General features: G+C 39.1%; 1 protein-coding gene across 10 annotated transcripts in view; it reads right to left on the bottom strand.

The window, feature by feature from the left end:
• The window catches only part of PPP1R12B (protein phosphatase 1 regulatory subunit 12B), a 214,664-nt gene that overhangs the window by 110,886 nt on the left and 77,130 nt on the right, over positions 1–26,648 (bottom strand). For 4 of the 10 annotated variants that reach the window (XM_030301931.1, XM_030301922.1, XM_030301924.1 and 1 more), the window contains exons 9-14: positions 22,418–22,530; positions 19,503–19,706; positions 18,354–18,436; positions 17,012–17,137; positions 14,137–14,319; positions 10,627–10,809 (exon numbers count right to left, since the gene is read on the bottom strand). In XM_030301931.1, coding sequence (XP_030157791.1) covers positions 10,627–10,809; positions 14,137–14,319; positions 17,012–17,137; positions 18,354–18,436; positions 19,503–19,706; positions 22,418–22,530 — 892 coding nt within the window. Of the gene's footprint in view, positions 1–5,612; positions 5,720–10,626; positions 10,810–14,136; positions 14,320–16,435; positions 16,477–17,011; positions 17,138–18,353; positions 18,437–19,502; positions 19,707–22,417; positions 22,531–25,166; positions 25,279–26,648 lie in introns of those variants that run through there. The other 6 variants (XM_030301925.1, XM_030301932.1, XM_030301927.1 and 3 more) reach the window with 5 other exon arrangements.

Below are 26,648 nucleotides of genomic sequence, written 5' to 3'. Positions count from 1 at the left end.
CTCAGCACGGTTTTGAATTCTGTCTAGAAACTGGTCCTTTGAACATAAAAGATCAATTAGGAAACATCTCATCTTATAGGTATGGGAAAACATTTACTTCCATGAAGATTCAATGTGACTGTACAGTTTGTGGTATGCAAACAGCTTTCACTCAGACCTCAAGACCTCAATGAGCTAGTCTCTGTGTTTTGTAATTTCCTGTTCAAAGGCCAGCCCCAGGAGCAGTCTTACCCTTCATTTACCTAAACCAGCTTCTCCCTGTAATTGCCCTACATATCCAACACATTGTTTCTTTGTTTTATTTACTTAATATATATTACATATATTTAAAAATTTTAAAGATATAAAGAATACAACCACCGTCTGTGTACTTTCATCCAACTTTAGAATACATTACCGGGGCGCCCGGGTGGCTCAATTGGTTAAGCATCTGACTTCGGCTCAGTTCATAATCTCATGGTTTGAGGATTCGTGCTGTCAGCACAGAGCCCACTTTGGATCCTCTGTCTCCCCCTCTCTCTCTCTCTCTGCCCCTCCCCTTCTCATGTTCTCTCTCTCTCCCTCTCTCAAAAACAAATAATAAACATCAAAAAAAAAAAAAAACAAAAAAAAAACCCACTACATTACCAGTATCGGTTTCCTTTTAAAAAGAGAAGCATGTTTCTACTTTTTGAAATTCTTAATCGTCCTCTGCTACCCTAACCTCCTGGGTGGGATCCTTAAGTCAGTGTACGTGTTTAAATACTTTAGGAATATCGGGGCAACTGGGTGGCTCAGTCAGTTAAGCATCTGACTCGATTTCGTTGCAGGTCATGATCTTGTGGTCCATGAATTTGAGGCCTGCGTTGAGCTCTGTGCTAACAGCTCAGAACCTAGAGCCTGCTTCAGATTCTGTGTCTCCCTCTCTCTCTCTGCCCCTCCCCTGCTCACACTCTCTCTCTCTCAAAAATAAAACATTAAAAAAATAATAGTAAATAAAAATCTTTAAAATTAATAATAAATTCTTTACGAATATGAAGAAACAACAAAGAAGTTCTAAACCAGTTATTCTGAACACCATACATCTTATTCTTACACATTCACCCTCTCCTGCTGCTCTCCCGACCACACCACCACCAAAACAATGTATGCAATCAAGTCAGCTTCCCAGAGGACCATCAGGAAGAGGACTGAGAGCAGAAACACACATCTAGGATATCAAAGCCATCAAGCAAAGACATTTTACCTGCTGCTTCTGCTATTCCATGCCCAGTACCTCCCGATGTCTCAACTCAGCACACCGAGAGTTAGCTTCCAAACACAGATGTTAGTAAACTATGTGGCAGAGGCTTGTTTCCATTTCTCAGAACACAAAGATCAACTTCCTGTGCCTCGGATTTCCATAAAACCAGGAACAGAAAAGAACTCCACTGCCAGATCAAATCATTCTAGGGGAGAGCAGGTCAAGCTACCTCAGACACACCTTGCAGCACACCTGTGCGGCAGCTTCCCAGAAGCTGGGAATTTTCAACAAGCAGGTGGCCACCCCTCTGGTTGTCCTTCCCTAGTAACCTAGTAAACACCAGAGCTCATTTTATGAGATTGTTACAAGTGGCTGTCTTTTTCTAACGTGGGAAAATCAACTGGTAGGAGAGACAGGGGGAGGGGGTTTGAGAGAGAGCACAAAAGTTCGGTCCCTCCCACATGTCACCAATACTCACAGCTCTGAAAAAAGAACCACTTTATCAGAAGGAGATTAACTGTAAAAACATAGCTGATAAGGGCTTTGAGTAGCAGGTGTTAGGTGACTGCTCACTTTACGCTGAAGTGGTTGGGGAATTAGGACAGAACCACCAGAGCCTCTGCTGCATCAGGGAACAGATTCTGGTCCCTTCTTTGGAATGCGAGTGTCCCAAAGGGGAGGGGGAACATTTAAAACCTCCACTCCTGAGCTGTTAAGTGGTGTGCTGAGGAATTATGTGACAAATGCCACTGTCTCTGGAAAACGAAGTGAGTTTGTGTCTCAGTAGCTGTGTTTAGCAACAGAAATACAGGAAAAAGATAACAGACTTGGAAATTCAAGGCCCTTAAGTCTTCATGTAGTATCTCTCAACAGGCCTCATCCAGGTCCTTTCCCAGAACAGTTCAGTGGAGCTAAATGATCTTAGTGTTATTTTTAAACAGCTTTATTGAGATAAAATTCACATACCGGGTTAAGCATTATCATTCAGTGGTTTTCAGTATATCCACAGTTATGTAATTATCACCATAATCAATTTAAAAATATTTCCATCACCCCAAAAGAAACCACATATGCATTAGCAGTCACTTTCCACTTCGTGTTTTTAAATATAGATCAACAGCATCATTCTCACTGGCTGAACAGTACCACACTGCATCACATCTAAAATATTGTCAATCGCAAGACGCACAGCCACTTTACCACAAAAGAAACAAAAAGCAGTGCCAATCACACATGCTTTTCATCACCTTTTCATCACTTGATTTAACAGTTATTGAAAGCAATCTTTTTTTCCATTTTTTAAAATATAATTTATTGTCAAATTGGCTTCCGTGCAACACCCAGTGCTCATCCCAACAAGTGGTCTCCTCGATGCCCATCACCCACTTTCCCCTCTCCCCCACCCCCCATCAACCCTTAGTTTGTTCTCTGTATTTAAGAGTCTCTTGTGGTTTGCCTCCCTCCCTCTCTGTTTGTAACTTTTTTTTTTTTACCCTTCCCTTCCCCCATGGTCTACTGTTAAGTTTCTCAAGATCCACATATGAGTGAAAACACATGGTATCTATCTTTCTCTGACTGACTTATTCCACTTAGCGTAACACCCTCCAGTTCCATCCATGTTGCTGCAAATGGCATGATCATTTGCAAGCTAATAGAATAACTAATTTCATTCTTTCTCATTGCCAAGTAGTATTCCATCATATATATAAACCACTTCTTCTTTATCCATTCATCAGTTTATGGACATTTAGACTCTTTCCATAATTTGCGTATTGTTGAAAGCGCTGCTATAAACATTGGGATACATGTTGAAAACAATCTTTTAGACTTATTTAGACATATTTTGTACCAGCAATGCACATAACTCCATGGAAGTAACAGAACACCTATGACTAAATTCACACACGTGCAGGAATGGTGATTAGCAGTAAGACATGATGATTTCAGAGATACTGAAATGTGAAAAATGTTCACCCTAGAATCAACAGTATCAAATATTACACAGTATGGAGCGTCCTTGGTTACAAAACAACAGAAACTGACCTCACTAACTTAGGAAAGGAATCACACAAGCACAATCCATATAAGCTAACAGAATAACTAATCATCTAAGCAACCCCCAAACCCCTAGAATGGCAATATAGTAGAAAATATATCTACTGCTATATACATTTCATTTTCTTCCTGTTCCATAGTCATAGTTAGGAGGGAGATCAGTTTCAATAAAGAAAAACTTAGTAAATTCAGAATTTTTTCAGTCTTTTAGATATAGAAGGAAAATACTTATTTTAGAACCAAAATTGAGAGAGTAGAGGAGCTGGGGAATCTCTTTCTAGAGTACTTTTTCCATTTGACAACTGCCTGTCTTTAGCTTGAGACAGTGAGATGAGTCAAATGACTTTAAAAAACCATGACTCAGTGTTTAATTACTTGGTTTAAATTTCTAACATTTCAAAGATGATGCCAAATTAATTTGCTGACAGCTTCACATTAGCAGGAATAACTACCTAGCGTATAAAGACCCCAAGGGATTCAAGAAGGCCAATAAGTGTGGTGTATATGACTCAGTCAATACTGACCATATCCTGACCAAGCAGAGTTGCATGTGGGCTGGTTGGGAAAGAGAAACAATTATAGCTTCTTGTGGAGAAAAACTATTTTAGCCGTTTCTATAAAGAAAATAAAGGGCACCAATAAAAAAGATGTAAAATTCAGGGCTGGGTTGAGAGATGGAAAAAGCTAGAGGAGAAACAGAGCAAGAGCATCAAAGGCAGACGCTATCAGACTCTAATATTAGCCAAGGGAACTGTTTACATTTTTGTTGCTAAGGAAAACTTGGAGCTTTGGAAAATGAACCGAACCACTACACTATTGTGACAGTTGCCGCTTGGCTCTGATATCCCTACAGAGTTATCTGCCAACTGCTTGCCACTTGCCATTTCTGTCCTGCCGTCTGCCGGTCAAGTCAACCCCTTTACAATCAGATGACCCTGTTGGATTCTATAATCCTCAGGGGCATTCCAAAGACTGGAAGGCAGTGATTACAGTGCCTTACAGGTAGACTGTTGCATTCTGGGCTACAGATTAAGATGGAAGGGCCCCCGAATCAAAACCTTTATTCTTAAGTCCAAAAGAAGAAATGGTTAGTGAGTTCAGTGACAAGGGAAAAAGAGGCTTGGGTGATGATCTCCACTGCAAATCACTCCATGCTTTTTAGGGTCTCAGTATTTCCATTTGTAAAATAGGAGCTTAACGCCTATTCTTTCCATCATGTAAAGAGAATACATTTGAGCACACTTGAGCTTTTCAGGAAAGAAAACAAAAGGAACTTTGTAAATCCAAAATCATGCCCTTCTCAAAAGTAATAAACCACTTCAGAAGTCCTGCCCTGAGTTTATGTAGCAAAATCATAGATTATCTAAAATCCTGCACACTTTGAATCTCTTGACTCTTGTGTTTATTCTTCAGCCATCTTCACAGACTTACATCATAAGAGACTGTTGTCCCTGAATTAATTTTTTTTTCAAGCTCTCTCCTTTCCCTGCCCTCCTTATAATGGTAACACTTTATCACTCTGGAACTTTGGAAAATACAGAAAAAAAAAAAAAAAGAAAATAGAAATTACTCATAATCCCTCCCCAGAAAAATCTAGTGTTAAGATTTCCATGTTTATTCTATTTGGTATCACAATGTATTTTTTTGTATCTAGCTCAGTCCATTTATTAACGTAACTACTATTATATAACGTTAACAAACTGACTGAAAGAACACAGCGTGTAAAGCTGAGACTGATCATGAAAGGCCTGCACACACCCATTTATCCCTTCTTAGGACCAAACATTCTCAGAAAAGAAAAGCCAGCTGTACAGGTTTAATGGTGAGACCCACTCCCCAGTCCCCGTGCTCTAATTACACTGCAATAGAGATTCTTTCTGAGAGGTGACTTCTCCACTGGTTAGGTCTTGCTGTGGCCAGTTTTAAAGCCCCATTTACCCCAGTGCTCACTAATTGTTTCAAATTGGACCTGTGAACGCGGGCTTCAGGCCTCTATCATGGTTCCCAGCAGGAGTCCAAATGCCTCCACAATGAGCTGATTACACAGAAAGCTGCAGCTTCAAGAGAAGAATTAGCACCCAGCATGCTCTTTCAGAAGGAAAATTTAGCTGTTTTCAAAACATGTGATTTTTTTTTTCTTTCAGCTTGTGTTTGTCTAGAGGGAGAAATTCCAAATGGCTTTAATTCTGTAAAGGCTTAAATGGTATGTTTTATTTGATCAAGTCATTCCCCAGCTGAAAATACTTCAGTGGTATTCCATAGCTCTGCAAACAGAAGTTCAAGTTTCTCAGCATAGCACAATAACAAACATCTACATGATCTCGTTCCTGCCTACCTCTCTAACTCCACAATTTCCAAAGTATACCCAGTGGAATACCAGTCTTGGGTTTCTGTGAAAAAAACAAACAAACAAACAAACAAACAAACTATTCGATGGACACAGAAATTCGGGAAATGCTGCAAATTCTAACAAGCCCACGCTCCCCTCTCCACCGCCCCCCCCCCCAAGAGAAATTATCCTGAGAAGGCTTTTGAATAATCCTGTTTAACTTCGTTTAACCCATTCTTTCACAAACTCATTTGGCCACAGGCTGCTTTTTTTTTTTTTTTTTTCAAATCATCTAAATCTATTTCACATAGACACTTTCAGAAATGCTACACTGGCCTTGCTTTCTCCCAGCTTTGGGCATATTGAACTTGTTCCCTGAATTTCTCCTGTTCCCTCTAAAATATCATCCTCTTATTACCATTTATAGTTCACTTCTAGTTGCCTTCAGAATTCACCTGCAGCCACCTCCTCTAGCACACGTTCTCTGTCACCCTACTCGGTTGAATTTAGATTCCCCTTCTTTGTGCCACAATATCAATCTATACATATCTTTACCAGAGCACTTAACAATGGACGATATTATGTGATTTATTTGCCTTCCCACAATAGATAAAGTTAAGCTCCTCAAGGACAGGAAAGATGTTTTTCTTTGACCTTGTATCTTTAACCACTGTGCCTGCCACATGGCAGGCTCTTAATGGTTGTTAGGTGCTTTATATACACGGCTTCCCATTTAAATGGGAGTCTATATAGATACAACACATCTATAAAATCTTTTATTCTAGGAACCACTTCTGACTAAATTACCATTTTTATAGATGTGTCTGTCTATCTTTAGTATAATTGGTCACTTCTAATTATTGGTTCCAATTTAAATAATAGTTTGAGGTTTCTGTTCTGCATTCAAAACTTCTATTAAATACTGACCTGCATGTAATACTTCTAAGAATATATCTGAGAAGCTGCGTCTGTTAGCTCTGTCACAGTGATTCATTTCCTTCAGTGTTTATAAGGTTCTATGCAAGTTTGTCTTTGGTAGGCAATTGTTTTATAGGAACCCCTTGTACCCTGGTTTGTCGATGTGTTTCTTCATGGTGGCTTTAAATTGCTTGTGCCAACAGCCCCAGTTTCAAGAGTGCAGACCTAATTTCTATGTTAAGCTCTTGGCTTGGGATTTCCACACTATATAGGGCGTAAAAATTACCCACAAATGATTTTTCTGTCCCTGTTCAAACCCTTGGATAAGCCCCATCCTTGACACTTCTTTAGGCCATAGACAAAGTACCCTTTTCATGAATTGGGCAGTCTTTTGAGAGCTCCAGCTTCTCTTAGTTACAGCTCCTAGCCTACTCAAGTCCAAAGCCATGCTTCCTACATCCATACACCTCATGAAAATCTGAGCCTCCAAATTCTAAGGTCTACTACATTAGCCACTTCATTTTTTTTTTTTTTTTTTTTTTTTTTTTTTTTTTTACCTAGCAGTTCCCTTTCACTTTTCTGAACTCACCTATATTTTCCTATGTTTGTAATGGGAAAGGGGTCCTTATAAATCCATCTACCATGTTACTAGAACTTCTTTCTTAAATAAATTTTGAGTCCATTCACTTTTCTCTATCTCTTTTACTACTATCTCAGTGCAAGCCACGTTCTCTCTTATGCAACTTTCTTCTGCAATGGTCTCCTTCCTGGTCATCTCACATCTACTGCTGTCCATCCTTCCCCTGTCCAATCCATATGGAATACTATAACCAGAGTTTGAAAGCCAGAATTTTAAAAAATGTAAGTCAGATCATGTTATCTTTTTGCTTCAAATCTTCTATTGGCATATTACCTGGCAATTTGACTCCTAGGTATATACCCAAGAGAAATAAGAACATATGTCCACACAAAAACTTGTACATGAATGTTTATGGTAACATTACTCAAATAGCCAAAAGGTGGAAAGAATCCAAATGTCCACCAACTTATGAATAGCAAAGAAAACTCAGTATACGCGCACAATGAAACAGTGTTTGGCCATAAAAAAGAATAAAGTGCTGATACATGCCATGCTTCAACATGGATGAACCTTGAAAACATTATTCTAAGTGAAAGAAGATAGTCACAAAAGACCACATATTGATTCCATTTTTATGAAATGTCCAGAATAGGCAACTCTATAGAAATAGAAAGGAGATCAGTGGTTGCTAAGGTCTAGAAAATGGGGAGATGGGGTGGGAGTAGGGGGGGACAATAACTAAAGGGTATGAGATTTCTTTTTAAGGTGATAAAAATGTTCTAAAATTGTGGTAAAGGATGCACATATCTGTGAATATACTAAAAGTGACCGAATTGGACATCTTAAATTATATGGTATATAAATTTTATCTTTATAAAGCTGTTAAAAAAAATTCTTCCAGTAACTCAACATGGTTCTTAACATATAAATCCAAAATTTTTGTCCTTGGCTGTAAGACTTTGCATTATATAGCTCCTACTTATTCCTCAAGCCTCACCTTAGACTGCTCTTTCCCTAACTCTCTACAATGTCTTCTTTCAGATTCTCCAAAGGATCAAGCACCTTCCTACCTTAGTGTCTGTCTTTCCAACAACCATATTTTCTGCCTGGAATGCTTACCCCTTCCCTTGGCTATATTTGTCCTACAGATCTCAATTTGAGCAGGATACTCTTAGGATAACCGTCTCTGATCCTGCAGGAAAAGGGGAGTCTTCCGTAGGCAGATCTTCTGTAAAACTGTCATAACAACTCATACTACCTCTTCATAGTATATATCACAATTATTTGTTTAATGTTTGTTTTTCTTCACTAGCATATTTGTTTCCCAAGGGCTAAGGCTGTTCTTGTTTATGGATGTATCACCTGGGTTTTTTTATAGTACTTTGCAATGACAAATGCTCAATAAATATTTTGACAAGAATGAATGTTAATGACTGAGTCCAACAGCTCTTTATCTAATAACTTCCTATTTACTTATCTTGTATCATTACCCTATTTAACTTCTCTAATTAAATATTATTTGTTATCTAATAAATATCTAGTATCTTGTTTATTATGTTGCACCATCCTGAAAATGCACTTGATATACCACATTCACATAATTCACTGAAATTTTGATTTATTCTTATATTTATATTCTTTTATTCTTCTATTTGCTGCTCCTTGAGGAATTGTGTCCTAGTGATAATATGCAGTACATAGTAGCTAATCAATAAATATTTGTAGCCTAAATAAAACTCCTAAAACAAAATTAAAATCTGTAGCAGGTGCTATCTTATTGTTCATACGTTATAAAAATCCCAGAAGACAGTAACTGTCTCTCTAGATTTCTCTAAATAATGATACATGCAACTAAGTATTTAATAATGTGATTTGATTAAAAACCTGACTTACCCATCCTTTCAGGGATCATGATCTTAATGATGAATTTAACTCATTTTACTCGTCTCAGCCCAGAAGGATTTTTCAAAGGGAGTTTTTCTCAGCTAATGAAAATATTACTTTTGCATTTATTCCTAGATGAAACTAATAGTATCTAAATTATAACTGAGCTATTAAATTTATAAGCATTAAATATTCAAGATTGATTTATTAAAATTTCCTTGGCTGGAAACCAACTAAGAGATGATGCTCTGCAATCTGTTAAACCAGAAAATGGACTTTCTCCAACTTTTATATAAAGAAATGAAAAAAAGAAAGGAAGGAAAGAAAGGAAGGAAAAGAAAGGAAGAAGAGAAACACTATTTTTCAATTCACTTAACATCTCCCTTCCACTTCTTCTCAACTTGTGTTTTAGAACTGTTTTTATAATAAACAAACATCTAAACAGTTTAATTCAAGGGGTGCCTGGGTGGCTCAGTCGGTTAAATGTCTGACTTTAGCTCAGGTCATGATCTCACAGTTCGTGAGGTCAAGCCCCATGTCGAGCTCTTTGGTGTCAGCACAGAGCCTGCTTTGGATCCTCTGTCCCCTTCTCTCTCTGCCCGTCCCCAATTTCCGCTCTCTTTCTTTCTCAAGAATTATAAATTTGGGGTGCCTGGGTGGTTCATTCGGTTAAGTGTCTGACTTCGGCTCAGATCATGATCTCACGGCTCGTGGGTTCGAGCTCCATGTCGTGCTCTGTGCTAACAGTTCAGAGCTTAGGGCCTGGAGCCTGCTCTGGATTCTGTGTCCTTCTCTGCACTCTGTCTCTATCTCTCAATAATAAATAAACGTTAAAAAAATTTTTTTAAAAGAATTATAAATTAAAGTAAGTTTAACTTGTATCTTATAGACGGTAAGACTTCTTGATTTATTACGCATATAGACATTTCTAGTGCTTAAAAACTTAAGCATGGCTTGAGTTTTTAAAACAGCCAGATGGAGGGCACTCTATTTTTTACACTTTTTTAGGTGGAGAAAAAGTCCTATTCTTGGTTACATCTTCCAAGGTCTCTTAAAACTGACAACCAAAAAGTTATTCTTAGATTCTACCTGAAATCTCTCCTAGGCCAATTCATGACTGCTCTCTCATAATTTTTCTCTAAAGAAACTGTAGAGTAACCAGTCATTATCCTTCTACCATGTCATCACATACTATGCACTTCCTTTTCTGGTATTCTTAAATTAATTAAAACTTTATATCCTAGCTTTATCTCTCTGAGCCTTTTATCATGCCACTGCTTTTCCTTGCTGCCAGAGAAATCTTCACGGACTCCTCAGAACAAAACAAAAGATCCTTCTCTGTGCTTCATGTTCTCCATCACAAAATGGGGAAATAATGCCTGACCATGATTTCTCTTATAAGAAGAATAGAAAAAAGATATGCCTCTATTCATAACAGAATAAGTATCTTTATTAAATGATCAGAAATAATTAAGATCTTTGCCAAAAATCTCCCGGAGGCAAAACACAAAACCCAAACTATAATATAAAGATCTACTTTCATAAATGTATTTGGGATTAGGGGAAAGACTTCACACCCACCGCTGTATCTCCTACCTCAAAGCAGAACCCCACAAATGAAATCAGTACATAACATACCTCCTCTTCTCCCTGGCTTCCACAGAGGAGTCTGTTCCAGGAGTGGAGAGCAGAGTGGCAGTTGTAACCCCATTGGCAGTGTTAGGTGGAGGGCGATTAGTGATCACACAGAGCGGGGTGCTGGAAGAGACATTGTCTGCTGTTTTCTCTGCTGTTGAGTCAGCCTGTGATTTGTAAGGAGTCCTGAAACAAAACAAAACAAAACAAAACAAAACAAAAAAACCCAAAAACACAAGCAGAAAGAGAATGGTCAGGCATGCTACATCACAAAGCACTAGCACACAAAAGGCTGGAGGTAAGTTTAACTACAGAATCTTCTTGCTCAGATTTTGTTTGTTGGTTGACTTTTTTAATTCTGAGCTCTTAAATCTTAGAACAGTATGATGATACATTTAAGTCTGATATCCTCTGCACAAAGAGTTCTGTTTCATGAACATTTTTTTTTTTTTTTGCCTGAGATTAAAAATTTTTTTAAAAATTAGCTAGGGCACCAGGCAAGATAGTAACATATGCAAGACTGCTTTAAATGATTCCTGAGTACCATCTGGTCTCCACACACGCATACAGAAGCAGGGTCTCTCCACACACATGAAAACAACACTAAAGTCACTTACGATATTAGTCTCCACCTGCCCCTTAATTCTTGGCAGTGAGAGTCTTTGTGGTAGTCCTCAGCCTAGATTAGATGACCATCTTCTTGGATTCCAGAGATATTTGATAAATACAACCTCAGTATGTTCAGTTCTCTTGCACCTAGCTCAGCAACTGCTTTCTTCCCATTTAACCAAATGCCTAATTGTCTGTATTCTTAAGTGCACACATGAGCAACAGGAATAAAAACTATTAAGATTCTATATGTAACCTTAACTACAGATTTTCCAACAGCAAGCTGTATAATTAAACTCATTTACATGAAAACAAGATCTTTGTTTCTTAACAAAGAGTTGAGAGCAACCATTGGCTCTCCACCCAAAAAGCTATCATTTGTGATGTCACAGCTTGTTGCTGGGGTAACAGAGATCCAAAATTGATATTCACAGAGATGGGAAAAGCAATGAAAATAATGAATGCTAAAAATCTGTTTTTTTCACCTACTCAGAATTACCAGAAATGCTTCTAAGTAGCTATAAGCTCATTTTCAAATAATCACATCATTAGAATAAGCTTGAAAGCAATAATCAGATTGTAAAAATCTAAATATGGTACCTATATATGCAAATATAAAAATAGAACAGTTTTGAAGTGGTATCTAAAAAACACAAGCCACTTCTCCAGGAGCAATTAATGACTCAGAAAAAAGGTGAAATTAAATTCCTCAGACTTATAAGATGTATAAGTCTACAGGACATGCTAATAAAATTAGCCAGAAACAAAGCTATAAAAAATTACACTTATCAAAACCTTACCTAAAATTCTTTCTAGGTTAATATCATGTTTTGTTCTCTCTGCAATTTTTCCTGCTGTAGAAATGCCAAGGATTTTATTTTAATAAATTACAGGATAGGACTTGTACTATTATTTTGAAATGCGGAATAATTTTATAAGTAGTTTGTTAGGAGCAGAACAGGAAAAGCTCCAGAGCAGGGGCCAGAGGCTCTGGAACCATGTGGGGCTACCTTTTAGCCAAGTTAACTTCTCTAGTCTCTTCATCTGTAAAATGGGGATAATGGTACCTTAATGTGTAGGGGTCTTGTGATAATTAAATAAAATAACGTATGTAGAACACTTAGTATACAGCCCTGAATAACACATAAGCTCCGTGGAAACAAAATAGTGAAAGAGACAGGAGCTCTGACATGGACAAATCTAGGTTCAACCCCTGCCTCAGTTTCTTACTAGATGTGTGACCTTGGGCAGGTGATTAAGTTTTGGGTCTCAGCTTCCATATCTATAAAGTGAGAATGGTATTTCATATACTGGAGGCCTCTTTATAAACAATACACGTGTGCCTGAGATAGCTAGTTGCCTAACCCATATTCATTTTCCTTTTTTCTCCTTACTAACAGAACCCATATATTATTGAGAGAAGCAACATATGTAGTTAACAATTCATATTTTCCAAAGTCTCCCTGGCTGCTAGAGGCAGCCAGTGAGATATAAGCATAATCTCAGTTTAAAGGCATTCCCTCTTTGTGCATTTCCCCCTTTCTTCCTTCTTCCTGTCTAGAAGGCAGTCATGACAGCTAGAGCTTCAGCATCTATTTTGCGCCATGAGACAACCATGGAAATGGAAGCCATAATCTAAGGACTGTGAAGCAGAAAGACAGAAAGATTCAGGATTCTTTAATGACTCTGAAGTTGTGGTGGTACCTCTGCCTATTTCTGGACTTTCTTAAGTGAGAGAATAAAAAATACACCTTTATCATATTTAAGCCTCAATTATTTGGATTTACTGTTACATGAGTGTAAACCGAATGCTTGTGTAATTTTTGTACAGTATTTAAGCCAATGCTTGGCACATGATAGGGTTCAACAAATGGTAGCTGTTACTGGTTTTTCCTAGTCCCAGCTCTTAATAATCCAGTAACCTCTCTGCGTCAGTTTCTTCATCTATGGGCATAATATTTAGTATGCCTGTGCAGATGAACTCTTAAGAGAACCTAATAAATTTCTACAAAATTGTACAGTATTATTATTAACAATCCATCATGAGCCTATCCCTCCTGGCTAAACAAATGATCACCACTTATTTTAGGGAAAGAGTTCTAATAAACAGACAAATATCAGTGAAGCACCACCATCAGCAGTGTTCTTGCGGCAACACTATCATATTTATGTTTTTCATTTTCTTTGTATCAGTTCTAGAAGCGAGACCCCAAAAAGAGGTCCCTTTGCCCTGCCCCAAAGTGAAAAGGTCTCTGACCACATATAAAGGGTTGAAAGCCACAGTCAAAATCACAGCTAAAGTCCCACTGCGCTTTCGTGACAAAGCCCCGCCCATGCTGCCTCCCTGCTTCCCCTTACACGGAGTAGACACCACTGCCCCGGAACAAAGTTCACACAAACACAAATCTCTTCCTTCCCCCTGTGTTTCCAGCAAAATGCTCTCACTGGCTGGGAATTTTCAGAAAGCTATAGGAAGCTTTTGGAACATGAGTTAGCTTTCCTTCTGATTTGGGTTGGTATACCATCCTCCAAAAACAGAGTAAATAGAAGAGATTCCTATGCACGATTATAGGAAAATTAATGTCAGTGAAGTATGAGGATATTTTTAGTCTGTGCTTTACCATAATAGGATGACCCTTACATTGTAACCACACGAAAGCAGTCATTTTAAGTTGATGCCTAAACACCCAGTACAGAGATATGTACCCTATGATTATTCAATGAGCAACTGTTGGCTGGCTAATACTAGTCAAAACAAAAGCATCCCTGTTAAATTATAGACATTTTCACAGGAATTCACACTTGCTTCCACAGTGACAAAGTCTCTTTGGTTCAAATCTCATATGTGTATCCAGAGGCGTTAGTTTTGATGACTGTAACTCAAATGGCTCCAAGAAGCCTTACCTGCCATGGTGTACAGATGCAGTAGTGTTTGCACTGATTGGTGCAGGGCAAGAAGAGGCAGGTTGCCACTTGCTGCCCCGAGAGGTAGATGAACCAATGGTAATGGGTGAGGTAGCAGGAGATGAATTGCGATTGGCTGAAATGTAGGGACTTGTGGGGTCACTACTTCTACCAAATGAAGCACTGCAAAACAGTACACAGTCACTTTCTTCAGGACGTGCTGCTCACCCACCATTTCCCAGCACCACCTTCCCCCCAGATTGTGCATTAAAAGGAATGTAGACCAAAGAGAGGGTATGGCAACTGGGAAGTGGAGTGACCAACTCCAGCTAGAGCTGGGTCACTGGCAGCAAGCAGGCATCTGTCAATCATCCAAAAGAGTGAAGGAATGGGGAGGAGAGATAATATGCAATAAGAGAGAGCAGAAGAGTAGTATATTGGAATAGAATACAGGCTAAGAAAAAGAAATATTAGGAAACAGAATAATCGTATTAGAAAAAGTAATTCCCGACAAACCCCAAGGCAAAAAATCATGCAACCCCAAATGTCTACCTGATACAGAAGTAGCCCCGCAGAAGCTAAAGTAAGACCAAGAATTTGGAGAGGTTTCGGAGTAGAAATTTCAAATTAAAGAGTGGAAAGGAATAAAAAGCTCTGTGGGAGGAAAACACATCTCTGAGAACCGTGGTTATTTAGCCTCAAACAAACACATCTTTGGGAGGATTCCAAGGCTGAAGTCTAGAAAGTAATATTGCATGGGCAATAGAAGGCAACTTTTTCTTGTTTCAAATGAAGATAAGTAGGAACCACCTCAACTGAAGTAAAAAAAATTATTTGGGTTAGAATTTAAAAAAAAACAAAAACTCCTTGACTATTACAGTAATGACACACTACAGGGGTGAGCAAAATAAGCTATGAAATCTTCTTTGGTAACGATGCATTTTACAGGGACATAGGAAAGGATTTCTGCCTAAGGACAAGAGGTGAACTAGAAAATGGAAAGTATGCTGAGGTCCAGCACAGCCCAAGGCTGCCAAATATCTTCTTGTGCTTTCTTTTTAAATTAGTGATAGCATATGATTCTTCCCTTTTGAAAAGATCATAAAATGAGATTTTATACAATCAAAAAATGCTTATGGGGCACCTGGGTGGCTCACTGGGTTGAATGTCCAACTCTCGATTTTGGCTCAGGTCATGATCTCATCATGATCTCATGGTTTGTGGGACTGAGCCCTGCGTTGGGTTCCATGCTGACAGTGCAGAGCCTGCTTGGGATTCTCTCTCCCTCTCTCTGCCCCTCCCCCACTCACCCACACATGCATTCTCTTTCTCTCTCTCTCAAAATAAATAAATTTTAAAAAATGCTTAAAGGGTGATAGAGGTTTGGAAATCCAAAGCATGAAGCAAGTTGTAGATCTTTTTTCAAAAAGCACTCACATTATTAAGCATGCTTTCCACCCTAAACAGAGGCAGTCCCTTTCTCTTCTGTTTACCATAATTATGCCAAACTACATCTAACCAGATGCTACTCATTCAATCCATTTGTTAATGATTTGGATCATGAAAAAGAACAACTCTACCCTACCACAGTGTAACTACGTGTTAGGAAATTAAAAGGCAGCTGTTTCTCTTTCCTAGATCTAGAACATCGTTTTCTTCGAAAAGTTTTCTTGGTCTTGGATGCAACTATGAGGAGTAATAATGTATCTAGATGGATTAAGGCCGTAGCCTTGAAGACAAAGAGGTGATAGTTTCATTGAGCCAAAAACACTGAGTTTGTATACTGAATAAAGCTTCAGTGAGATCACTGAACTATACTTGTGTACCTTCAAAGTTGAGCCTTTTCTTACAGGATGTGTCTGCAGAACTTAAAGACCATTAAAAGGCAACAGTGGCTGTTTGTTTTATAGGTCACCAGTTCCCATGTTCTTATATTAACTAGTTGATAAGATTCTTTTGATCAAGTGGGAATAAGTTTTGAACCCAAATACATAGTTTATAACAAAAGGCCGTTTCTAGGGCAGCCAACCAATCATCTATAAAACCTAAAGATGAAGCCCATGGCATGAAGAGGCAGTTGGAGGGGCTGAGTAAATGAAAGTGAAGAAAGAATTCAAAGTAAGCAATGAGAATCAGATTCTTCCACATCAGCAGCAAAGTTCAAATTAATATACTAATTAAGTATATCTTATAGCTTAATGGCTCTGGCAAAGGTGCTTTGCTTGCTGGCTGGTACATGGCAAAGAAATAATTGCAGAAAAGACAATATAGATGAGAAAAGGGAAGGAAACCCAAGTACCTTCTCTGCACCAAACTTGCGAGTTTCTCATCTTGATGGATCTGAGGGCCATTAAAGTCATAAAAAAAAAAAAAGACTCAAGTCCCTAAATTAACAGGCTTCAATTAATGAAACTTCTTTAATGCAATACAAAACTGTCCCCATTACCCTCCCCCCTCACCACCCTACAGGGTCCCTCCCTTCCTCCCCACGAAAATGTAACGAGATGAGAACTAGTCGAGTTTTAGAAAAAGGAAAGCTAGCTACTGGACAAAAGTGATTTAAATTCAGTCCTACTCAGAGATTACTAGAAGTCACTTTCCAGTTGAAGACTTTAATAGGACTGAGAGGAGAGAGCATAAATTCAGATCTGTCTGTGGTAAGATTTTGGAATTAGCTTACCTTAACTCAGTTAGGAAAATAAATTAATGTTAATTTAAAATTAGTCAAGGCGTTACTCCCAAGAAATCTAAAAGTAATCCATTTTTTGATTCATTTTTGTGGTGCTAATTGGATATAAAACGACATGCAATTATGACCCATATACCCATGGCCAGAGTGAAGAAAAATCATCTCCCACCCCTGGGAGCCTGGTACCTTTTCAAGTAGGTTGATACATAGGTGGATGGAACAGCTGTCTGCGGAGTTTCCTTTCCCTTCGCTTCATCTCTCCACAGCTGCCGAGTATAGGACCCACTCCTCACTAGATTGACAGCTGATTCTCTGTAGAGGCACAAAAGAAAAACAAAACAGAACACTGATTCCTACCACCAGTTTTGTCCCCGATACAGTGCAAGCTGGGAGAGAAGAGCCAGAGAAAGAAAATGTAATATGGCTGAGGAAATAGATACATTTTCAAGTAATACTCTGTTTTATATACCTGTTTTCTTTATGGATAGAGGAGGAGTCTAGTATTACTGTCTGCTTTCTCTTATCAACTTCAAAGCTAACTAATTTCAATAGGTACCAAATCCTTATGTCAAAGATCTCCCACTCTTTTGTAATGAGAAGTCACTTTTGTCTCTCCTTTAAAGGGTTTTACAAAGCAATAGGTTGTTCATAAGTAAGCAGAGAAGAGGATGGTGGGGAAGATAAAGTCTGTCACAGAGCAAGAGGTAACTACCACAGAAGAGGAAACGGAAGAAATTGCTGGAAGCCTATTTAGTGTTACAAATAATAAGCCATCCAGGAAAGGACTACAGTAGGATTTCTAATCCATAATTGTTCCCTCAGGGCTGTGGCTACAAAAGCTGTGGGTCTCCATCTTTCATAAAGCTCTCCAGAATAGTTCTTCTCAAACTTTAATGTGCATGTGAATCACCCAGAGAATTTTGTTAAAATGCAGATTCTGATTCAGCAGGTCTGAGGTGGGACCTGAGATTCTGCATTACTAACGTGCTTCCAGGTGACATCAGTGCTGCTGGTGGGGAGGACCCCACCTCGAAATGCAAGGTTCTAGGTCAGGCTCTGCTCCGAGAGGCAGCAGTACTTCAAAATCCTCACATTCATTTTAACCGATGAGGAAGACTTGAAATCTTTTCTACATACAAATTAGAAGTTGATCACTAATTAAATAACAATATTTCTGGTGTTTACTATGGAACAGGTCATGTGCCAGGCGCTAGGGGGTCCTTGCAAAACTAGACAGACACAACCCTACCTTTCCAGAGCCTGCTGGTGTACCAGAATGAATTCACCCTCAGCAGGGTCAGGGAAGACTTCCTAAAGACAATAATATCTAAGCTGAAGTGAGAGCCCGAAGGGCAGAGAACTGGCAAGGCAAGTGAGTAAAGGCTGGGAGGTGTGCTAAGCAGAAGGGAAAAACAATTCATGATGTGCTAAGGGCACCTGTGGAAAGACAGCAGCAGAGTGATGGCCAAGACATCACCATGCCTAGCAAAGTTCAAGAGGACCATCTTTGGGCCTGTATCAGGATTACCTGTTCTCCTTTTCTTCGACGTCACTTGTGTTGCTGAGCCTCCGGGGTGCTAGTGAACTAAAATAGCTCTTGTTTTCTCTCTCCTGTAAAATCAAAACAAGTAAAGCACAGAGGAGGTACAACACAATACTGATTCAGTGTAACATTTTGGGTAAAAAGCAGAACTTAATATACATATATAATCTTATTTCTATATCCAATACCAATTCCGGTTTGAGTGGTATTACAAAAGGTTAGCTTTCAAAGGCTAATTCCTACTTTTCCTCCATTAAAAACCAATATGTAGGGAAATAATTCTCGTGGGAAAAGCCAGGATGATCAAATAAGGAAAACAGCAGCACAAATTACACACAGCAGCAGCCTTGCAAAGAGAGACAGAGCCTTTGAAAAGCCACAGACAGAAAGCTCCCCTCTCAAGTTCTTGATGAAATAAGTCTTATTTCTTCCCCAGTCTATCTTCTCGTGGAAATGCAGCTTCACATACAACAAATATGCTGCGGAATTAACCCAACCAATACGCCTCACCCCCTGGAGGAGTCTCCAGAAACACAATATCGAGCAAAGGGACTCGGATTACAAGAAGACCTGACCCCAGAGAAGAACATCAAGTGAGCCCTAGAAAATCTGGAACCAAAAGGTACGAAATAAAAATGCACTGATGGTGGATGATTACGTAGATGAGCTGTTTGTGAAGTTAGCCTGATCATATATCTAGTAATGAAAAGAATGAGACATTTAAACATTTTTCTTTAAGTGCTAATTTGCCTGAGCTTCATTAGGATTGAAAGCCCAGCTAAAGAACTTTGCTTTTAAACACTGAAAGAATATATCACTAGTATTGGCTTAAGGGAGCCTTTTAGGCCATACCCAAATTTTTATGTTTCTAATTTTTTTTTACCCTAGGTAAGGAGGGTAAGGAAGAATGAACATAAGGTATGCCAAAAGGTAAAGCATTTTTCCCTTTTATTGGCTGGGTAATAGCAAAAAAATAGCCACTGGATTAAACTACCATTGTGCCATCTCCTTCTAAAGACTCTGTACTTCCAGAATCAAATTAGGGACCAGAAAACACTTTCATGTGTTTCTACGACTGAATTTTCACAGAAGGGAACTGCCCTGGAGTTCTCCCATACCCCGCCTAAACGGCACCTTATCTTTGTTGTCCAGCAGAGCAGAAATCCGAGGACTTGATGATGACCGGTAGACAGAAGAGCCTCGGTCCCTTAGAGCTTCCCTGGAATTGGCCACCTCACTCAGCATGTTGTGGCTGCCAGTTTTTCTGAGTCCCAGTCTCCACGAAGAAGGAGATTCATCTTTGGGCTCTTCCGGCTTGTTAAAAAGGCTGGAGGAGAACTATGAGGGAAGAAGCAAAGAAAAGAAAAAAGAAAAGAGAAGAAAAGAAAAGAAGAGAAGGGGGAAAAAGGTCTTGATGATTCTTTTCAGTCTATTTGCCTTTCCCCACACTTAACTAAGTTCAGTGAGGCAATATAAGGCAGTTCAAGGAGGACAAATACATGGCAGGCTTTCGGCCAGTGTCGCCTTCCTCACCTGGCAGACGCTAATAACCTCTCAAGGCTCCCTTTCTCCCCGAGCCAGAAATAGCCTTAGATTTGTAACACAGACAGAGTTGCTCTCTGAGAAATTAAACACTATTTGCTCTCTTAGCAATGAATGCTGACCTAGAACACCAGGAGATCCACATTCTAGTAAAAGCCTCTACTCTTGCTTGATTCACTGGGTAACTGAATATAGGACATTTTACTTTTCTAGGTCTCAACATGCTCATCTATAAAATGGTGTTAATGAGCTTAATTCCTTCTTATAATGTGTGGAGACTGGAAAACACAGAGGAGCCAACGTATAAATATGATTTAAGGTACTGTGATAAGACCGTGGGAAATTGATGTAAGTGAATACTAATAAAAATACTAAAAGCCACTCCACTCAAATTCTAATTGTTTATTTCAAGAAAATAGTTTATTTGATCTTGGCCATGTGTTTCAGATTTCACTGAGCAGCCAAATTAAAAAAGAAAAAAAAATGGTAGAAGTCACAGAGTTGCCATCTTTTAGATTATTGCCAGGAGAACATCTTTCAAAAACATCATTACCATTTCCATCACCATCATTTCATTAAAAAAAGAAAAACATTTTAACATCAGAAAAGAAAGCTTTCTGGAAAGCTTACAGCGTCTTTAATTACCTCATTTTACCATAAACCACAGAAAACATCACAGACTTAGTGTTAGCCTAAAGACCAGTCGGGGAACAACTGGTCTTTACAGCAGGAAAGTAGTCCTTTCCTGGGATCGGGGACCCCTCCGCAAGATGGCTATGGTCTTTCTCCAGCTATCAGGCCACCTTTACTGCCTGGAGTAGCGAAAATGCAATGGAACCATTAAATCACTCACCTCCAGCTCACACTCAGATTTTCTCTTTTTAATTAGTCACCTGAATGTACGTATTTATGTACTCCTTCCAACTTTAGAGGCTCAATCATGTCAACTCTTTACAAGTCACCCTGATTCTGAGAGGAAAAATGTTTTTCCCAGCATTATTTTAGCCAAGTGGAATACATCTGTGTCTCTCTCTCCCTCTCCTTCTCCCTGTGTGTGTGTGTGTGTGTGTGTGTGTGTGTGTATGTATATATTTAAGTAGGCTCTATGCCCAATGTGGGGCTTGAACACATGACCCTGAAGTCATGAGTCACATGCTCCACCGACTGAGCCAGCCAGGTGCTCATGTATTTTTTTTTACTTAGTATTTTTATTTTATTTATTTTTTAAATGTTTATTTTTGAGAGAGACAGAGAGAGAGAGACAGAGACAGAGGGAGAGAGGGAGGGAAAGGCAGAGAGAGAAATGGACAGAGGATCCGAAGTGGGCTCTGCGCTGACAGAAACAAGCCCGATGCGGGGCTCAAACTCACAAACCATGAGGTCATGACCCGAGCCAAAGTTGGACGCTCAACCAACTGAGCCACCCAGGTGCCCCAATTGAGTAATTTTCTTTTTAAAACAATAAGAAGTCTAGTCACACCTAGAAGCAGTGGGAGTATGTGAGGTATAGCTAAATGACCGGATGATGAGTGAGGGCTGTGTTCTATCTGAAACATCTCTACGGATTCACAACGATGCTCTTAGGAATAATAAGTAACCAGACCTTTGTTTCCTCATCTCCACAATGATATCACAATCCTGTCTTTTCAATTCATGAGGTACTAAGAAGATCAGTAAGTTAGTATCTATAAAACCAGAGTTTTTTCATCAGCTTTCTTCCCAAGAACTCAGATCAATTCTTAACCTCAAAACTAACTGTTTACTTTGTAAAGCAGAGTCATTATTCAAGTCCGTCTCACTGATTAGAAGCATCTCAGAGGCCTGGGCCGAGTAGCAGGAGGAGATGTCCCTGGTATTTCAACAAGTTCTTTCTACCTCTGCTCACTACTCATCATAAAGACTTTACTTATTAAAGTAAAATTTTAAACAAGAAATAAGAAAGGATAGAAGTCCTCAAGTCAATTAATACCGAATGCTAGGTATTTTCCTAGCCTAGTCTGAGATTTACATATATTTACCTTAGCCTTAGATATGAAGAAAATAGGCAATTGACAAAATGTCTTAGGTCCAGATTACTATATCCTATGTTATCTAAACACATTGTAGCCAAATTTGTTTGGTGATGGATTTGTGGTTTTTGTGAGCAATGTTATAAATGCAATTATATGTGCCCACTCTCCAATTCCATACCCTGAAGTCCTAATCCCCAACGTGACTATATTTGGAGACAAGGAGTCTGTCCGCAAACTAGGAAGAGAGTCCTTACTAGGAACTGAGTCAGCTAGCACCGTGATCTTGAACATCCTAGACTCCAGAATTGTGAGAAATAGATTTCTATTGTTTAAAGGCACCCGGTTGGTGGTATTTTGTTATAGCAAACTAAGCAGACTAAGACAGGCAAGAATCTATCTGGATTATCTTGCAAGAATGTATCTCTAAGGCCTTTCAAACTGTATGTTAGGATAGTAGGGGAAATATAATATTCAAATTAATTCCAAAATACTCACTCTCCTGGCTGAAGAGGCAGAGAAGGTATTCTGAGCTGGTGCTGGTATCTGTTCCGTAATAATACTCTTGCTTTCAGAGTTGGAATGGTTGTCAATGGTTTCTGGTTTTTTATCTATTATTTAAGACAAGAGAAGCAAGAAGTGCAAGTATGAAAATCTTATCTGTGTATATGTATGCACTTTTCTGCTAACAGAAAAGGGTTACCTATTATCAAAACAGATTATTAGGGCTATGTAATGCTTGGACTCAAACAAAAATGAAATCTCCAGCAACTATTGCCAAAAGGAAATAAACTCAATGGTATTCCTTTCTTGGTAGGCTCTAATTCCTTGATATATAACAGAAAACTTTCTCCATATTGTGTATCATACATAAAACTCATCAGTATGTACATACTAAGAATCTACTCTGTTTTGGGAAGTTGGGCAGGAAAAACCAGATAAGATCTTGCTTTCTAGGTAATTACAATCAAGAAAAGGGATAAGATGCATAATAATAATAGCAACGACACAAGCTCATATATAAGTTAGGTGCTAAATTGGTTGATTCAGATTAAACAGGGCTTTATGAGTTCAGAGTAAACCCTCTGAGGGAGGAAACAACAAGGAAAGATGCCATAGAGAAAGCTGGAAGACAAATACCAATTGGCAGGAGAAAGAAATGCTATGAGTAATGACTCTGAAATCAAAATACATCTGTTGGTCAGTAAATTTAAGTCTAAGCAAGACTAATTTAAGCAGGCCTAATTAAAGTAATGAATATTCTTGGGATTACAATAGGAAATAAAGGGAGAAAGGATTACAGAAGATATTATAAGGTAAACCATAGAACTATAGTAGGTGAAGCCTCTTAATAAACAGGAATACTTCGTCTTATAGGGCCATCAAGTGGAAATCTTGTCTGTCTCATTCACTGTTATATATCAGATAACCAGTACAGAGCCTGCACCTAGTAGGTGTGCTGGGGCCTTCTGATCTATGTACTCTGGAAACAGAGTCCCAGAGTAACCCACCTATGAATTATGTGACAATTTTTAAATTTTCTTTTTAACTTTTATTTATTTTTGAGAGACAGAGACAGAGACAGAGCATGAATGGGGGAGGGGCAGAGAGAGAGGGAGACACAGAATCCGAAGCAGGCTCCAGGCTCTGAGCTGTCAGCACAGAGCCCGACGTGGGGCTTGAACCCATGAACTGTGAGATCATGACCTGAGCCAAAGTCAGATGCTTAACCAACTGAGCCACCCAGGAACCCCGAATTATGTGACAATTTTAAGTCACATCCCAGCTGTGTGACACTGGGCAAATTACTTAACATATCTGAACCTCTATTTTCCTCACTGGCTAATCAGAGATTTAATTCTTGCCAATAAGTTGCTATAAACACTAGAGACAAGGAGTGGCTGGGTGGCTCAGTCTGTTGAGCGTCTGACTTCAGCTCACATCATGATCTCGTGGCTCGTGAGTTCGAGCCCCACATCAGGCTTTGCGCTGACAGCCTGGAGCCTGCTTCGGATTCTGTGTCTCCCTCTCTCTCTGCCCCTCCTCCCACTCATGCTCTGTCTCTCAAAAATAAATAAACATTAAAAAAAAAAGACTAGAGACGATGTGTTTAAACTGCACAGCTCAATGTCTGGCCATAATGAGTCCCTAGTTATTAATGCTATCATTTTTTTTTGTGGTTATTGTGAATATTCAAGGCATTCTTTAAGTATTACCTGAGAATCTCTATCCCCAGGATATATACCTTCCTAGCCAAATGCAACAGACCATTACAGTAAGAAACTCCCAATGAATCTATAACCCTGTGTAGTGACCTCTCAAATTGACTCTGGGCTTGGCAATGTGACTTTCTATGGCCACTGGGACGTTAGCAAATGTGACATAAGCAGAGGCTTGGAAAGTGCTTGTACACTGAGTCTTGCTCTTTCTACTTGTGGAATCCGACTGACGTATGAAGAAGCAGTGGCTAGTCTCCCTGATGATAAGAGAAACACTTGCTTCAAACATCCTAACCAAACACCAGAAAGGTGAGCAAGGCTATCCAGGACCAGCCATCCCCTAGCTGACTTACCAACTGACCACCAACACATAACTAAGTCCAGTATTATTACATGGGGGAGAGAACAGCCATCCTAGTGAAGCCCTTCCCAAATTGCCAACTCCTAGAACTGGGTCCATAAAAATGGTTGTTTTAAGCACCACTAAATTTGGGGATGGCTTGTTATTCAGCAATAGATAACTAATATACCAAATGTTTAAGCCAAATAAATAAAAGAGGAAAATAGAAATCCAAATCAAACAGCTTACATTCACCTCAAAATAGAATTAGTATTCTTTACAAATACATTTATATGTAAGACATACGAAAACTGTCATTTTATGAGGTTGTATCTATGGACCTTTAAAAACAGGATAAATGCAAAACCAAATCCAGGATAAATGCATTCAACAAATACCTGTTCAGTACATACATAATGTGTCAGGCATCATTTGGAAAGGTTTAGACATAATCCAGTTCCCCAAATTCTTCCAACATATATATATATATTTATTGAGCACCCCAGCATGTAGAAGGAAGGCCCTGTGCCAGGCTTTATGGAAGACAGAAAGATAAACAAGACACACAATACATTTCAGTGCTTCTGAAACTGGTTGGTAGGGGAAGAACAGAGGAGATGAGAAAGAAATAAATGGAAATAACACTCTTAGTGTAAGTAATAAAAAAGAGATTCAAACGAATAGTTACCAGTCAGAGGAGGGAAGAAACACTTGTATCTGTGATGATAAGGCTTCATAAAGGAAGTTGATTTGAGCTGGGCTTTGAGACATGAGTAAAACTTCAAATGGCAGAAATGAGCACGGTGGCTTGCTGCAACCATCTGGCTTCTGCCTACGTCAGGCTCCTGAAACTGCTCAGATTACCGGTGACTCCCTAATTGCTGTCTCTTTCTTGATCTCTCCCTTCCCACTCCTACCCTGGCTTTTCTGATGCAGAAATACATACTCTGGTTTTCCTCAACCTTTCTGACCATACCTTCTTTGCCTCCTTTACTTCCTAAACACACCATTCTTTTTTGTAACATCTTTTCTCTACAATCTCTCCTGTGGGAAATCTCATCTTTTCTACAGCTTTAGCTGTCACTTTTTAGGCAGATAATTTCTTTTTTTTTTAATGAATATACCTTATTGTCAAATTGGCTTGCATACCAACACCCAGAACTCATCCCAACAAGTGCCCTCCTCAATGCCCATCACACATTTTCTCCTTTCCCCTAAACCCCATCTACCCTCAGTTTTTTTTCTGTATTTAAGAGTCTCTTGTGGTTTGCTTCCCTCCCTCTCTGTTTGTAACTATTTTCCCTCTTCCCTTCCCCCATGGTTTTCTGTTCAGTTTCTCAAGATCCACATATGAGTGAAAACATATGATATCTGTCTTTCTCTGACTGACTTATTTCACTCAGCATAACACCTTCCAGTTCCATCCACATTGCTGCATGATTTCATTCTTTCTCATTTTAGGCAAATAATTTCTATATTTCATTCTGCCCCTGCTACTCTGAGGAGTCCCAGACCAAAGTTAGGATCTTAGACATGCCACTTGCCAGGTATGAGACCCAATCTGCCTAACCTCCTACAGGGTCAATTTCCCATGATAATACAGTGATGATGATATGTATCTCAAAATATGTGGTTGTAAGTGCATTGCAGAGTAAAAAAGCACTACATAAATGTAAAGTGTCGTTATAATCCCCCAAACTAAGTACAATCTTTCTTTTTTTAATTGAAATGTTTATTTATTTTTGAGAGAGAAGGAGAAAGAACAGGAGCAGGAGGAGAAGGGGCAGAGAGAGAGAGGGAGACAGAGGATTCAAAGCGGGCTTTGTGCTGACAGCAGAGAGCCTGATGTGGGGCTCGAACTTACAAACCGTGAGATCATGACCTGAGCCGAAATCAGACCCTTAACCCACTGAGCCACCCAGGCGCCTAAATACAATCTTTCTTACTAGTGAATACCACTGACTACACTTATCTCTGTCATGTGGCATGTATTTGATTCATGTATCTGCCTTCCTATTCCCCTGTATCTCCTAGATGTGTTCAACAAAAGCATTTAATGAATGTGAATGCTTGTCCTGTGCCTGGCATCTCACAGAGACCTAGTTACGAGTAAATGATAAACTAGAGTTCCCAGCCGAGATGAGGAGTGCTACAACACAGATAAGTAAAA

This window comes from Lynx canadensis, chromosome F1, assembly GCF_007474595.2.
Source record: "Lynx canadensis isolate LIC74 chromosome F1, mLynCan4.pri.v2, whole genome shotgun sequence".
Lineage (NCBI taxonomy): Eukaryota > Metazoa > Chordata > Mammalia > Carnivora > Felidae > Lynx > Lynx canadensis.
This window is presented reverse-complemented; position numbering and strand designations above follow the sequence as displayed.